This window comes from Zootoca vivipara, chromosome 6 (genome assembly GCF_965207765.1).
Source record: "Zootoca vivipara chromosome 6, rZooViv2.hap1.1, whole genome shotgun sequence".
Taxonomy (NCBI): domain Eukaryota; kingdom Metazoa; phylum Chordata; class Lepidosauria; order Squamata; family Lacertidae; genus Zootoca; species Zootoca vivipara.
The window spans coordinates 38,250,734-38,264,514 of NC_142589.1; the positions used below are offsets into that span (position 1 = coordinate 38,250,734).

The 13,781-nt window shown below is 45.0% G+C and overlaps 2 protein-coding genes across 3 annotated transcripts in view; one reads left to right on the plus strand and one right to left on the minus strand.

Moving 5' to 3' along the window:
* The window catches only part of CA5A (carbonic anhydrase 5A), a 33,662-nt gene that overhangs the window by 8,315 nt on the left and 11,566 nt on the right, over positions 1-13,781 (plus strand). The window contains exons 1-2 of one of the 2 annotated variants that reach the window (XM_035119188.3): positions 7,975-8,267; positions 10,240-10,437. In XM_035119188.3, the coding sequence (XP_034975079.1) occupies positions 8,120-8,267; positions 10,240-10,437 (346 nt within the window). In that variant the 5' untranslated portion in view covers positions 7,975-8,119. Of the gene's footprint in view, positions 1-7,974; positions 8,268-10,239; positions 10,438-13,781 lie in introns of those variants that run through there. The other variant, XM_035119187.3, reaches the window with a different exon arrangement.
* LOC118087014 (zinc finger protein RFP-like) lies at positions 2,091-7,931 on the minus strand. The gene is made up of 4 exons (XM_035119189.3): positions 7,737-7,931; positions 5,700-6,118; positions 5,091-5,186; positions 2,091-2,802 (listed from the first exon to the last, which is right to left on the minus strand). The coding sequence occupies exons 1-4, from the start codon at positions 7,780-7,782 to the stop codon at positions 2,794-2,796; spliced, it is 570 nt and encodes a 189-aa protein (XP_034975080.3). The 5' UTR covers positions 7,783-7,931; the 3' UTR covers positions 2,091-2,793.

A 13,781-nucleotide genomic window follows, 5' to 3' on the forward strand; every position in this document is an offset into this window, starting at 1 on the left:
ACGTATTTGCTCCTCTGGCTTTTTGGGGGAACCTCCTGCTGCTTTTAGAAAATAATCATTTCTGTTTACTTTCTGCTTTGGACCACCTTCTTCTGCTTGTGCTGTCAGTAAGCAGTCTGCCAGTTAAGACAGAAATTTGTCAGATGGCAAGCAGACAGGAAAAGCAGCACATTCATTGCTTGCTGCAGGAAGAGGAAAGTTCTCTTCTCGTGACTTTTTGTTACTGTTTCACACACTCACTATGAAATGGATCATTTCACTACGTGTGTAGTTTTGAACCACTCTGCTGCTACAATTTGTTAATTTAAGTAGTGTGGGCAAAAACCATATCCGCATGATAAGGGAATCCCAGGAGTGATCATTTGTCCTCAGCTATTTGCGTAGGCAGATAGAACACAACTGCTCTTATCAGTTAATGGTGCAATCCTGCCCTTTCCCTTACTTTTATCCTTAGGCAAACTTTTAAAGCAACATCTCTTTCCAGCAATAAAACAAACGGGTTCCTCTTTTCTAACCTTACATGCTTTTCTTTCAATGTAATCCCTCCCCTTTGATGTTCTTTCCATCCTAAGGAACTGTTCCAACACGTTTCAAATATTCGCTCCATAGGAGCCAACTCCTAGAGTCTGAGGTCCCTTCAGAGCCCCTACTAACATATTTGAGGGCCCTGGGAGTCTCTTCTAAGGTGTCTCTTCCAGTCCTGGAGAGGCCCATTGGCAACTGAACCCGGGATGGGAGACATTCTGCATGCAACAAGTGCTCTACTACTGGAAGCCCACAAGTGCAGCACAAAGGCAACAGAAATCCCCTGCTGCTACTGCCTCTAAGTGTGGGATGTGAAACACATAGCAGTCAAGTAGATTCCTAGAATGAACATGCTAGGGGATGCTTTGTATGCAGTCAGGGTAAAACTTCCTGTGAGCTGTGACAAACTTCCTCTGCACATGACTAGAGGCCTGTGTGTGAGAGAGAGAGGCCTAATTTGGGCAAGAAGGAGCACACATTCTTCTCTTGCCCTCTTCTTCTCCATTTGGTTTTGCTATGTGTTAAAATAAGTGACTGCTCAGTTGCAGTCACTTGGGACTAACTCCCTTATGGGATAGTTCATGTAGACCTGTACTTTTGTAACCTAAGTCTGCCTTCAGGGATCTACCTGTGAACTGAAAGATTGTGCGTAAACTACTGTATATTCCTGCATAAAGGTAAAGGGACCCCTGACCATTAGGTCCAGTCGTGACCGACTCTGGGGTTGCGGTGCTCATCTCGCGTTATTGGCCGAGGGAGTCGGCGTACAGCTTCCAGGTCATGTGGCCAGCATGACAAAGCCGCTTCTAGCGAACCAGAGCAGCACACGGAAATGCCGTTCACCTTCCCGCTGTAGCGGTACTTTTTATCTACTTGCACTTTTGACGTGCTTTCGAACTGCTAAGTTGGCAGGAGCAGGGACCATAAGACTACTTTTTAACCCAGGAAAATCTTCTCAAAAGTCGGGGGTCATCTTATACGCCAGGTCGTATTTCTTATACGGCGAGTATATCCCAAACTCTATATTTTAACTGGAAAAGTTGGGGGTCGTCTTATACACCCAGTTGTCTTATACGCCGGAATATACGGTACTTTTATGCTGACTTTCATAAGGTTGTCGTGTCTATTCTTTTTAAGAGGGACAAGAAGGGATCTTACCAGGAATCTTATATTGAGAGGCTCAGACTAGCCTGCAACAAGCAAACCACTGTGCGTTTAAAGGGGAATGTTACTCTGCTAAGATATAGAACTTCCCAACACAAGTTAGGAAGGATATCATTAAACAATATATCCTCTCCTGCCTCCCTGAACATTCCCACACTAAGACCCTGGTCTCCTTGCTTGTTTAATCCACAGAGCTTTGACCAAGTGTTTCTCCCTCTGCTTGCAATCAGGAGAGGTCTATGCCCCTGGAGGAAATGAATCCCTCAAACATCATCTGGCTCTCAAGCATCTCTAGACGACTGAGTGCTGGAGATAAATCTTGTTGCAAGGGCCATCAGAGTGGTCATGGAACAGCTTCTCTCCAAAAAGCAGCAATTTGATACATTTCTGCTTATTTTGTTAAAAGCTTTATTTTTATTTTTCCAATGCTCATATGTAACCAACCCCACCCCAAAAATATAGAAGAACAAACCTCAGCAAAGAGGTGCCACTTGAGGGTTCTGGTACCTCAGGTGTATATTTACTCCCTGCCCGAGGTATGTTAAAGAATTGTTCCCAACAGTTTATTTTAGGGATCAATCAAAACCACACAAAGCAAGGCTGAAATTAAAGTTCTAATAGATCCTCTAAAAGTCAAGAAAAAAACAGTATTCCCCCTGGGCAAAAGTGTTAGTTTAGAAGGAATTTAAGAACCTAGAATCAACTAGGTAAAGATAAGTACTAAGGCTTCCTCAACAGAAGCATAGGGTTAGTAACTCAGTATGTACATTTGAATTCCTGAACAAATCCCTCTACGTGAGAATTTGACATGGGAGTTCAAATGCAAGTTTGCAGGTGGGGAGGTGGAGCCTGCCATCTCCCCACCCATGACTGAACATGCACATTGAATTATGGGATGGGGCTAAAGTTTCACAGGACTCACAACCTGGTGGTCCCTCTGTCTTCAGGGTAATGCTTGTGGGAGTTGGATTCCTTTGTGTTTTGTACAACATCAGAGAGTCTCAGGGCAGACAGGCAGGTTCCAAATCTTTTACGCCTTGCGTCTCACACCCTTAGGGTCCTCAGACAGATTGACAGGGGATTGGGTGCTATGCCTGGGTGCAGTCATATTTTCTGCAGGACAGGGAAAGAAAAGGAGAAGGCTGAGTGAGATCAGGGGATGCATCAGCACCCACTGTTGCAGACAGATTCACAAAACATTCTCTCTTCAAACTTCACATGGATTTGGTCAGGAAGCTTTGCAGAGAGCAGAAAATACTCCCTTCAGGTAGAGGCAAGTCAAGGACAAAGAGAATGTAGTTGGCTATTGTTTCCGGTCCACCTGCACCAAGCAGAAGCTGCGCCTTGGTTTCCAAACATTTTGGAAGTCAAACCGACTTCAGGAACTGATTAAGTTTGGCACTTTTGTTTTTGCTATTTATTTTGCGTTTTTGTTTTTGAGGCTTTTTTGGTTAATTTGTTTTTGTTACTGTGTGGAATCCAGTTCAGCTACTGATTGATTGATTGATTGATTGATTGATTGATTACGGAAATGGATAAAAGCCCCCCCCCCATCCAAACTATGACTATCATCAGTGCAGGTAAGGGTAACCTTATGTAGGTTTTCTATTGGTAGGGGGGAAATGGGCTCTTGGGTACCCCATAAGGGAAAAGAAGCAGTTTTTTCTTAAAACTTAAGAAAAAAATTAATTTTAATTTTTATAATCTACAATACTGTCTTTTTTATTTTATAGTTGGCGCTGTGGGTTAAACCACAGAGCCTAGGGCTTGCTGATCAGACGGTCGGCAGTTCGAATCCCAGCTCCTGCCAACTAGCAGTTCAAAAGCACAAAGTGCAAGTAGATAAATAGGTACTGGTCAGGCGGGAAGGTAAACGGCATTTCTGTGCACTGCTCTGGTTCGCCAGAAGCGGCTTAGTCATGCTGGCCACATGACCCAGAAGCTGTTTGCCGGCTCCCTCGGCCAGTAAAGCGAGATGAGTGCCACAACCCCAGAGTCGTCCGCGGCTGGACCTAATGGTCAGGGGTCCCTTTACCTTTACCTTACATTGATTATTGCTTTCATTTTATGGATCAATGGTCTCATTAGATAGTAAAATTCATGTTAAATTGCTGTTTTAGGGGTTGTTTTTAAAAGTCTGGAACGGATTAATCCGTTTTGCATTACTTTCTAAGGGAAAGTGCGCCTTGGTTTTGGAACACTTTGGTTTTGGGATGGACTTCCGGAATGGATTACCCAAAGTACCACTGTATATATTTAACTCCCACAGCTCCAGTAAAAGAGACATAATCCCAGAGCTGGACAGCACAAGATCTATTGATAGTGCCATCTCCCTGTGCAAATGGAAGGACATCCAACTCTCCCCTGCCTCCCATTTTCTGTATTTCAGCTGTCACCAGGGCCGTCTTAAGCATATCAGGCGCCCTGGCGCCGTGGTGCGAAGATTGCTTTGGCGCCCCCCCGCCACATTTCCCACCGCGGCTGGCGGGCGGGTGGGCGCAGCGTCACTGCAGCAGGCGCAGCCGCGCAGCGCCCCCCCTGGCAGCACGGCGCCCTGTGCCACCCAGCCTTGCCTTAGAGCCGGCCCTGGCTGTCACGCAGCATTCTGTGGCTACCACAGAAGGCTCACTTGGCTATTGGGGATGTCTTTGCTCCTGCCTTTTAAATATATAAGATTCAGCAACTCAGGGGTCCCCGGAGCACACCAGTGCTTCCCTTTCATTTCACAATGTCCATGGGCTGCTTCATTTCTGTCTGCATTCACTAGTAGGAGTGACCAGATGGGCTATGCTTTTTGCAGAGACCTGCAATGTGGTTTCCTCTTCCCAGACACTTCCTTGATCAGTGCCAGGAAATTACCTTACTTACCCCCTTTTTTCCCCTCCAAGCCTCTTATCAGGAGAAGGGCAGCAATTAACTTAGGGCCCCGCCTCCATAAAACCTTTATATCATGAATTTGTGATTGCAGGTGTCAGGGCGATTATACAGGATCCTATTACGTATGAATACTGTTTGTGCCTGCAAAAGTTTCAGGGTTGGCACAGCTTCATTTCCAATCAGTGCATATCCTGCAGCTCCCTGCTGAAATCCTGTAACTTTCCTTACCGCAGATTTTCTGGGGTGGGGTCATTTGTTTCAACCACTTAATACCGAACATGACAGGTTTAGCCTATAAAGTTAAGACCACATAGCAGTGGGGTTTTCGTAATTGTTTTCAGTCTGCTTCAGGAGTAAAGGGGAAGCAAAGCAACAGGGAGCACCAAGTGGAAGGAAGTCTTGGGAGGAAGAAATGCCTCTTCCCAAGTGGAAGTGGGGCGTTGCAGTGCTGTTGCTGCCTGGGGCTGGAAAATAGGAGAGAGGAGTGCCAAGGTTTTGCAAGCTCTATAAATCAAAACATTTACCAGCCATTCTGATCTTCCCAGCTCTTGAGTAATTTTGCAGCCCTCAAGGTTCTTCCTCTCTTCCTCCATAGCCTTCAGCTGGGCTTTGGTTTTCTCCTGAACAACAACACCAACAAATAATGATGATGTTTTTTGCTTTATCTGGGAGATTTCCCCTTTACTTGATTTGTTTGTCCAACCTCTACCCCCTCCCCCACCCCCTAGTTAAAACAACCCGAGGCCACCTGCACATCTTTATAGGGTGGCAGCAAATTCCACCAATGAAGGTCAGAGCTCAGGAGCAGAGCATCTGTTTTGCATGTCCTTGGTTAAGTTACAGGCATCTGCAGGTAGGGCTGGGAGTGTTCTCCATCTGAAACCCTGGAGAGCTGCTGCCAGTCAGTGTAGAGTTCTGAGCCACATGGACACAGGACACTGCCTTATAAGGAGTCAGGCCATTGATCCATCTAGCTCAGACTGGCAGCAGCTGTCTAGGGATATAGACTGAGTTCTATCTGGAGACTGAACCTCAGACCTTCTGCCTGCAAAGCAGATGCTCTACCACTAAGCTGTGGTCTTTCCCCCAAACAGCCTCAGTATAAGGCAGATTCCCATGTTTGCCTTGCTTACCTTGAGCTCTCGGCCAACCTCCTCCAACAGGGCTACCTTATGACCGCTGTGCACCTTGCTCCGTTTACACACCATACAGAGGGGGGCTTCATCATCCTTACAAAAGAACTTCAGGGGCTTCCGATGCCTTTTACACACCTCCCTTCTCCTTTCTGGGCGTCTCTCCACCCACAGCTTGACAAGGTGGACCACTTTTGCCAGTTGCCAGTTTGGCCTGCTGTCCATTGGTTGAAAGAGTCTCCTGCACTCAGGGCAAGCAGAGGCTCCCTCAGATTCAGGCCAGGACTGGACAATGCAAGCTTTGCAGAAATTATGGCCACAGTCCAACATCACAGGATCTTTGAAATATCCCAGGCAGATAGGACAAGTCATTGCATCAATAAGTTCCTCGAGAGGTCCCTCAGTTGCCATCCTTCTCCCTAGAGGGCAATAACAGCATGTTGGGTTTCATTTCTAATTTAAAATAGTTCAAGAGCAACAAAAATGGTGGTAGTGGGCAAAACAAAGAGGTCTTACTCATTATAAAGTCCAAATCCACTTTGTTGCAAAACTTATAGAACACAAATTCCTTCCAAACTATCAACACCAAACATATTTTAAGGGACCAGTCTTTTGATGAGGACACTGTACAAATATTTCATAAGTAGCATATGTTTCAAGTTTACACCATAATTTCAACAGATATTTTTAAAAGTCCACCCCAAAAAAGGTGAAAACAAATCAAAAGTTAGACCAATATGCCAAACTAAACACAAATGTTGTGTATTATTCTTTTTAACAGGAATTTAGTTGAAGTTACATGGCCACCAAATCCTATGTATATGTGTTCTTTTAGAAATAAGCACTAGGGTTTACTCTTAGGTAACTGCACACTAGTTGATAGGATCAGTGCACGGGCTTGTCATTTTAAGATTATAAACTTATCTGACAGTAAGTCCCATTGAACTCAACATAATTTACTTATAAGTAAAGATACCTAGGATCACAGTATAACAAATACTTTCTGCATTTACACACCGGGAGATGAGGAGTGAGTGACTACCCCAAAGAAAAAGCCAACATTCTAAACAGCCAAGTACTAAATTTGATCACTATAAATAACCACACTACTTTCTTAATCCAGTAGTTTACTTACAGTTAAACACCACCAAGAAATACTGGAATCCAGATAAAGATCACACCCACACATTTAAAGCACATTACTTTCTGTAAAGAATCCTGGGAATTGTAGCTTGTCCCTTATGGAGCTACAATTCCCAGCATCCTGAACATGAAGACTGCCTGGATTTTATAGTATTCTGAAGGTTAAGGGGAACCTTTGGCCCTCTACATGTTGATGAATTACAACTCCCATCATCCCTAACCACTAAGCATGTTTTCTGGGGCTGATGGGAGTTGTAGTTCCGTAACATCCAGCAAGCCAAAGTTCCCCCACACCTGGTCATCGGAGCACCTGTAACCAGTTAGCTCACTAATGAGAGAGTTCTTGCTTATTAGAGGACCTTTCCATATTTAGGCTATACACCCATCTAGGAGTAAGTCCTACGGGATTCAACTTCTAAGTAGGACTGCACTGTTGTGTTCTTAATCTCATTTCCAGGGAAGAAAGGGAGGATCAATTTGTCTGTATTCTTCATTCGCAGTATAATGTTTTTCTATAGCCCAGAAATGAAAGACTGGGTGTTTGGACGATAGCCTATATAACGTTGCCTATAAAACAGTAGAAGGGGCAGTTAGGACAGCGTTTTATATGCCTATAAAACAGCTGCCTATCAACAGTCAGTGGCTTGAGCAGGCGCAGAAAAACTCCCTTTCCCTACTTGGGTGAGAGCTCTGGCATGCCTTTTAAAATCATAGTACTGTATTGTAATCATTTTAAATTTGCATCTGATAACACATCTGATATTAGCAAGTGATGATTTCATGCAAATCTCCCCCCCTCACCACGCCATGCCTAAGTGGCCGCCCTCTCCCTCCCACGTTAACACCTCAATCCTTATTGGTGCCTACTCAGGAGTAAGCTCTATATGTACTGACTCAAACGGGGCTTCCTCCCTGAAAGCGCTCCAAGACATCCGAACATCAGACAGATTATCTCCCTCGCCAAATCTCTTAATAAAATGCGCCTCGAGGGGATGGAGGTGCCCCGCTCTCTCCCTTAGGTTTCTCCAGTGCTACTTGCACCAAAACCTGCGCCCGGATAGGAGCCGAGAAAGTTTCTCTCGCCCGCCAACTCGGGCGCGGAGCGTTTTTGGCGCCCGCAGGCGGCGAGCGGGGAAATATACTTTCGCCCGCTGCGCTTTGCCGGGCGGGGAAGGTGGGCGAGGCCCCGGAAGGGGCAGGCTCGGCTGGGCCGACCGAGGAAAGGGGGAGCCCTTCGCTTCCAAACAACGCCCCCGCCTTCTCCTGCTGCCTCGGCCATGGCTTGTCGTCTCTTGCCGCCGCTGCTCCTCCGCCTCGGCAGGCACCACCGGCCGGGTCCAGCCGCCTTCTCCGTCCGCAGCGGCGGTGGCGGGGTGAGGCGGTGCAGCTTGGGCGCCTGCGCCTCCTACCGCCTCCGAGACGGCGGTGAGTGACACACCCCGCGGCAACCCCCCCCCCAAAGATACTCCTCCTCTCCCCCTTTTCTCTCTGTAGGAACATTCCCCCCCAAAAAATTATGCCCTGTACCTGGGGTCCATAAGGCCCTAATATTTCCCCTTCGCCCCCCCCCCTCACCATCTCTTTCCCCAGCTGTCCACACCCTGCTTATTATCTCCCCACCCCCATGTTCCTTTTCTCATTCTCTATTAGCCTTTCCACACGCACAGTAGGGTTTGCTTTTTGCTTAGTTAGGTACAACCCTAGTGTACTATTACAATCTCCCCCCTGCCCAAAACACCCCTCTCCATTCATTCTCCACCTCTCCCCACCTTAAATCTTTTTAATTTTTTTGAACCCCAGTGGTTGTGCCCTTTCCCTAGCACCCCAATACTGTATGATGGATTATTGTGTGGACTGCTTGTTTTGTATTCTGTATACCTTGATGTTGTGATATGTACTGTACATTATTATAGCATCTCTAGCCATACCTTTCTCTTAAGGAGTTTCCAAGGCAACATATATGGTTCTCCTCATTTTATCCTCACATCAGCCCTGGGAGGTAGTGATGGGCTCAAGGTGACCCAAGGTGACTACATTACTGAGCTGGGACTTGAACCCTGGTATCTCCCAGGCCCTAATTGAACACTCTATTAACAACTACACTATGCCATCTCTCATTAGGTAAAGGAGAAGTTTAAACTTTTTGATAAATTAAATCACAACACACTTCACACTGTCCTTCCCAGTTCCTTCCTCACCTGTTTGCACCCACTGCAGAAGCCCCCCAAATCCCAACCTTACTCCTCCATAGTTCCATAGCAAGAGCACAGCAGGGCCTTTGAGAAGTGGCCCCCTCTGGTCTCAGCTGATCTTTGCAGGGAAATGTCACAGAGTCGTACCGGTATGTCCTGATGCCATCTTGCAGAGGACAATCTTCTGGGGGAAGGGGATGTATAATGTGGGGTAACCCAACTGCACATCCACAGTTCCTTATTTGTTGTTCGCATCTGGGGTCCCCACATACTTTTCAGCATTGCGCAAATGCAACAGTTGATTGGAGAAATGGATCATGAATTTATCTCATAGGGAACAGTCCCCTGGTCATGGGGTTGTACGATTGGTTTGGCTGAACTGGGTGCTGGCACCTCGGGGGTGTGTGTGTGCCGCAACGATGATATAGAATGGATTGCAAGAGATGGGCTGGGGTGTAGTGCTGAATGTTAGTGTTGCACGTGGCACTGCTAAAATTTGAGATCCAAAAGTCTGCCACTAGTTGGAAGTCTCCCCTAACCATGCTCCATACTCCGTTTGCCAGACTTTTCTCCCCAGAGCAGCTTTCCTTTCCTTTGCACTGACATCCAGGCTTTCTTGGGAATTGGGCTGATATTTAGCAGTGGTGGGAAAGACCACAGGTTAGGGAAAGATGTGACAGCGTATCTGACTGTTGAAAGCAATTGAAAGCAGAAACCTCAAAGAATTGGAGAATGCAAAGGTGTTGATTACACTACAGTGTGAGGGAGCATCAGGTTCAGGGCGGTGTTAAGGTGCAAATCTAATTGTGGCTTCTCTGTGTGAATCTGAATTGCAACTGTTTATTCCTTTCATTGATAACTTTTGTAAGCAGGGTGGCTTGGAATATGGTTGCTGTCACCAGGATCAAGAGAAGTACTTCAGGCGAGCTGAAGAGCTTCCCATCACTTGGTGGGATGTTTTGAATTTTCAAATAGAGGACCCTTCATGCTACATTGTAAACTGCTTTTGAAACCCTCCTTCGTTTCAGAACTGGGCAAGTGGTGTTTTGCAGCCAAAGGCCCCCTGGACATGCAGAACAAGTTGGAGAATTGTTTGCACTCTGGCCTACTCTTCCAAGCAACTTCCATTGATCAATCAGCCTAAAACATATCTGTGAGTTCCATACAGCTTATGAGAAATTGCCTATGTCCTCTTCTTCTTCCAGTACATCCGCTGTGGCAGAGCCCAATTACAATTCCGGGGGGCAGTCGGCAGTCTCCAATCAATATCCAGTGGAGAGACAGCGTCTATGACCCCCATCTTAAACCCCTTGAAATACGCTACGATCCAGCCACTTGCCTCCATATGTGGAACAATGGATACTCATTCCTGGTTGAGTTTGAGGATACCACAGACAAATCAAGTAAGACCTAAGGGGATGATTGGGATCTTACAATATTTAAGAAAAGCTCAGTGGTAAAGCACTTGCTTTGTATGGAGAAGGTCCCAGGTTAAAACCCTGATGGCTTCTCCAGCTAGGGCTGAGAATGCCTCCTGCTTGAAACCCTGAAGAACCATTGCTGCCAGTCAGTGTAGACAATACTGAGCTAGATGCACCAATGATCTGGCTTGGTGTAGAGCAGACTCCTACGTTCCTAAAACCCACTAGAGCTGCTGTTAAGTTCTGGCCTAGCAGGCACCTTTTGCCACTTCTCCAGTTGGCAAAAGCTAAGTGCTTTGGCAGAAATTTCTGCAAGTTATTTCCCATATCCCTAAATATCCAGGCAGATATGTGTCATGTGAATCCTTGCATTTATGCTGGCATCTATGCCCTTGTGAGAGTTGATGCACACCTTTAAATGTAAGAGTGACAATTGCCCTGCTAATTTGCTAAGGTAAAAGCTGGGTGTTTGGTCTGGAGATCTATATTCAAATCTCTGCATTTTGCAGCAGGCCAATTATGTGGCTTTCGTCACGTGGCTCTCCTGACCCCAGAGCCCTACCAAATAAAGGCCCCTGTTCATATGAGAATTGTATAGCGTTTTATACATGAAAATGGCCATATAAATGTTAATGAGTGATGTCTGTGGGTGGAAATGCTTAACAAATCCTCTCTCTGAGATAAGTACTGTAATACAGTATCTAGCATTGACTTCTAGACTCTGAATCATTATAACTGAGGAGACAGGAATAGTGTATTACAGGTGTGGCAGACTTGTGGCCTTCCAGATGTTGTTGAACTACAACTCCCATCACTCAGTCAGCATGGTTCAGGGATGATGTGTGTTGTAGTTGGGGGAAGGGCACAGGTTTCACCATCCCTGGTTTTTGAGAAACTATGCATATTTACAGTACATTCAGTGTAGGAACTAATGCTTAACAAAGGCTGTTTCCTGTTAAGTACAGTGGTGCCTCGCTAAACGAATTTAATTTGTTCCACGGGTCAAATCGTATAACGAAAAATTCGTCTAGCGAATCCCATAGGAATGCATTGAATTTTTTTTTTTAAAAAATTGCCCATAGGAACGCATTAATTGAATTTCAATGCATTCCTATGGGAAACCGCGATTCGCTAGACGAATTTTTCACAAAACAAATTCGTCTTGCGAGGCAACCTCTGCTCAAAAAATCTCTTCGTTAAGCGAAAAATTCGTCTTGCAGGACATTCATCTAGCGAGGCACCACTGTATGTATTGCGTTTTTAACCACACACATTCCTCCTCCATAGAGCTCAGGGCAGCATAGATGGAAACTTCCTCATTTTTTTATTCTCAGCAATCCTGTGAAGTAGGTTAGGGTGCAACACAATAACTCAGAGAACTTTATGGCCAAGCACGTTTTTCCGGCAGGGTCTTAGTTAAGCAATCTTAGTCCAGCAATTACCCTTTTTTGTTATGATTGCCATGAATTTTGTCTCTTGTCTAAAATTCACTCCAACTGTAATCCATACAAGACTTGGGGAGCAGCTGACATTCTTTATTTGGATGCATTTTTTTCATTCTTTTGGATGCTTTTTCATTCAACTTTTACCCCTCCATTTTTGTAGAGGAAGCCCTTGAGGAGGTTTCATGTGCTTATGTTCCCAAATGAATAGTATAACACTGGCATTAAACATTAATGAAATAAAAGGTTGTTTATCGCTTTGGCTGCATTTCACAGATAAGCTTTTGAATAATGTACTTGGAAAATATCTAGAAGGCAAGATAGGTGCTTGGTTCTAGCAAAGCACCTTGTTCTCTGGTTCCCCTTGGAATTGTATTGAAACCTCAGTAAATTGAATGAAACTGAATATAGCTGTCTTCTCTGGCATTGGAAGAGTTCTTTTTATTCTTCCTGAAAAGAAAAGGCAGGTTTTGTTAGCTCACTTGAACCAAGTGCTCTGTGCTTAATGCTGTAATGGTTGTTTTAATTTTAAACAGATAAGACAGAGCCTCAAAAGCCATGCATTGGTAATCTGTTTAGCCAATAACTAACATTGTGGTGGCTGTTAGTGGTGTGTGGTTAGAACACTTAGCAGCACTCATTAAGTAAGTTGTGTGTTACACAGTACAGTGGTACCTCTGGTTAAGAACTTAATTCATTCCAGAAGTCCATTCTTAACCTGAAACTGTTCTTAACCTGAGGTACCACTTTAGCTAATGGGGCCTCCCATTGCCGCTGTGCCGTGGCGGCATGATTTCTGTTCTCATTCTGAAGCAGAGTTCTTAACCCGAGGTACTATTTCTGGGTTGGTGGAGTCTGTAACCTGAAGCGTCTGTAACCCGAGGTACCACTGTACTTGGATTAAGTCCAGTTACCTGAGTAGCCATTATGCAAAGAGTATGTTTAGAGAAGGGTCATAGCCCTGCAGTGGAATACATGTTTTCCATGCAAAAGGTCCCAGATTCAAGTCCTGATGTAGGGAAATTCCTCATACCATTTAAAGCTGCTGCCCTCTAGTGTTGACAGTACTGAGCTAGATGAACTAATGATTCTATAAGGCATCATCCTAGTGTGGCCTCACCTGGATCCTATTTATGAGCCATAGGTTGCCCATCACAACACTCTTTAAGAAGCATAATCTTTCTGTGGTAGTAACCTTCCTGGGCTGAAGCTTAGAGCTTGTGTTTGGGTTGTATCGAGTATCCTAAGAAAGCTATTTGGATACTGCAGTTCCTTTTTATGGCTTCACTTTTTGCTTGTTTTGCAGTTCCAGAGGAGGAGAGGTTAACATTGTAGTGTGTACTAATAGTAACATTGCCATTTAGCTACAGTGATGGAATTCACAGATCCATGTTTGCGAGAAGATGAGCTGTGGATGTAGCTCAGTGTTAGAGGGCATACTTTGGATGCAGATGGTCGCAGACTCAGTTCCCTGTAATCTCCACCTTAAGAAAGCATCCTGGAGAGTGGGGCTTGAGAAACGTCCACCAAAATCCTAAGAGAGCTGCTAGCAGTCAGAGTAGACCTTATTGGGCTAGGTGGGCTCATTCAGCATAAGACAGGTTTTTGTGTTCATGCTGGTGTATAAATATATATAAATAACTATGTAGGCAATTAAGGGTACACTCCCCACAGTGGTCTATTGAGGTTTGTTTTTAATTTTAACTGCTGCGATACATTTTTACAATACAGCAGTATAAGTAAAAACACTAAAATTGTGTTGGGGGGGTCTCCTTAAGCAGGCTTCTAATATATTAAACATGGACAAGATATGCTAGGCAAGGTTGATAGATTTACTAGCAGAAAGCAGCACCTTTGCTTTGCATTTCCAAGATCTCTCCTCTA

What these genes read in the sequence shown, in the direction of transcription:
- LOC118087014 (XM_035119189.3), bottom strand. Translation starts at nt 7,782, where the DNA reads ATGTTCGGATGTCTTGGAGCGCTTTCAGGGAGGAAGCCCCGTTTGA. An exon ending in AGGGAGGAAGCCCCGTTTGA is followed by an intron (nt 6,119 to 7,736) that starts GTCAGTACATAT and finishes ATTGCCCTCTAG; the next exon opens with GGAGAAGGATGGCAACTGAG. An exon ending in AGGTTGGCCGAGAGCTCAAG is followed by an intron (nt 5,187 to 5,699) that starts GTAAGCAAGGCA and finishes GTTGTTGTTCAG; the next exon opens with GAGAAAACCAAAGCCCAGCT.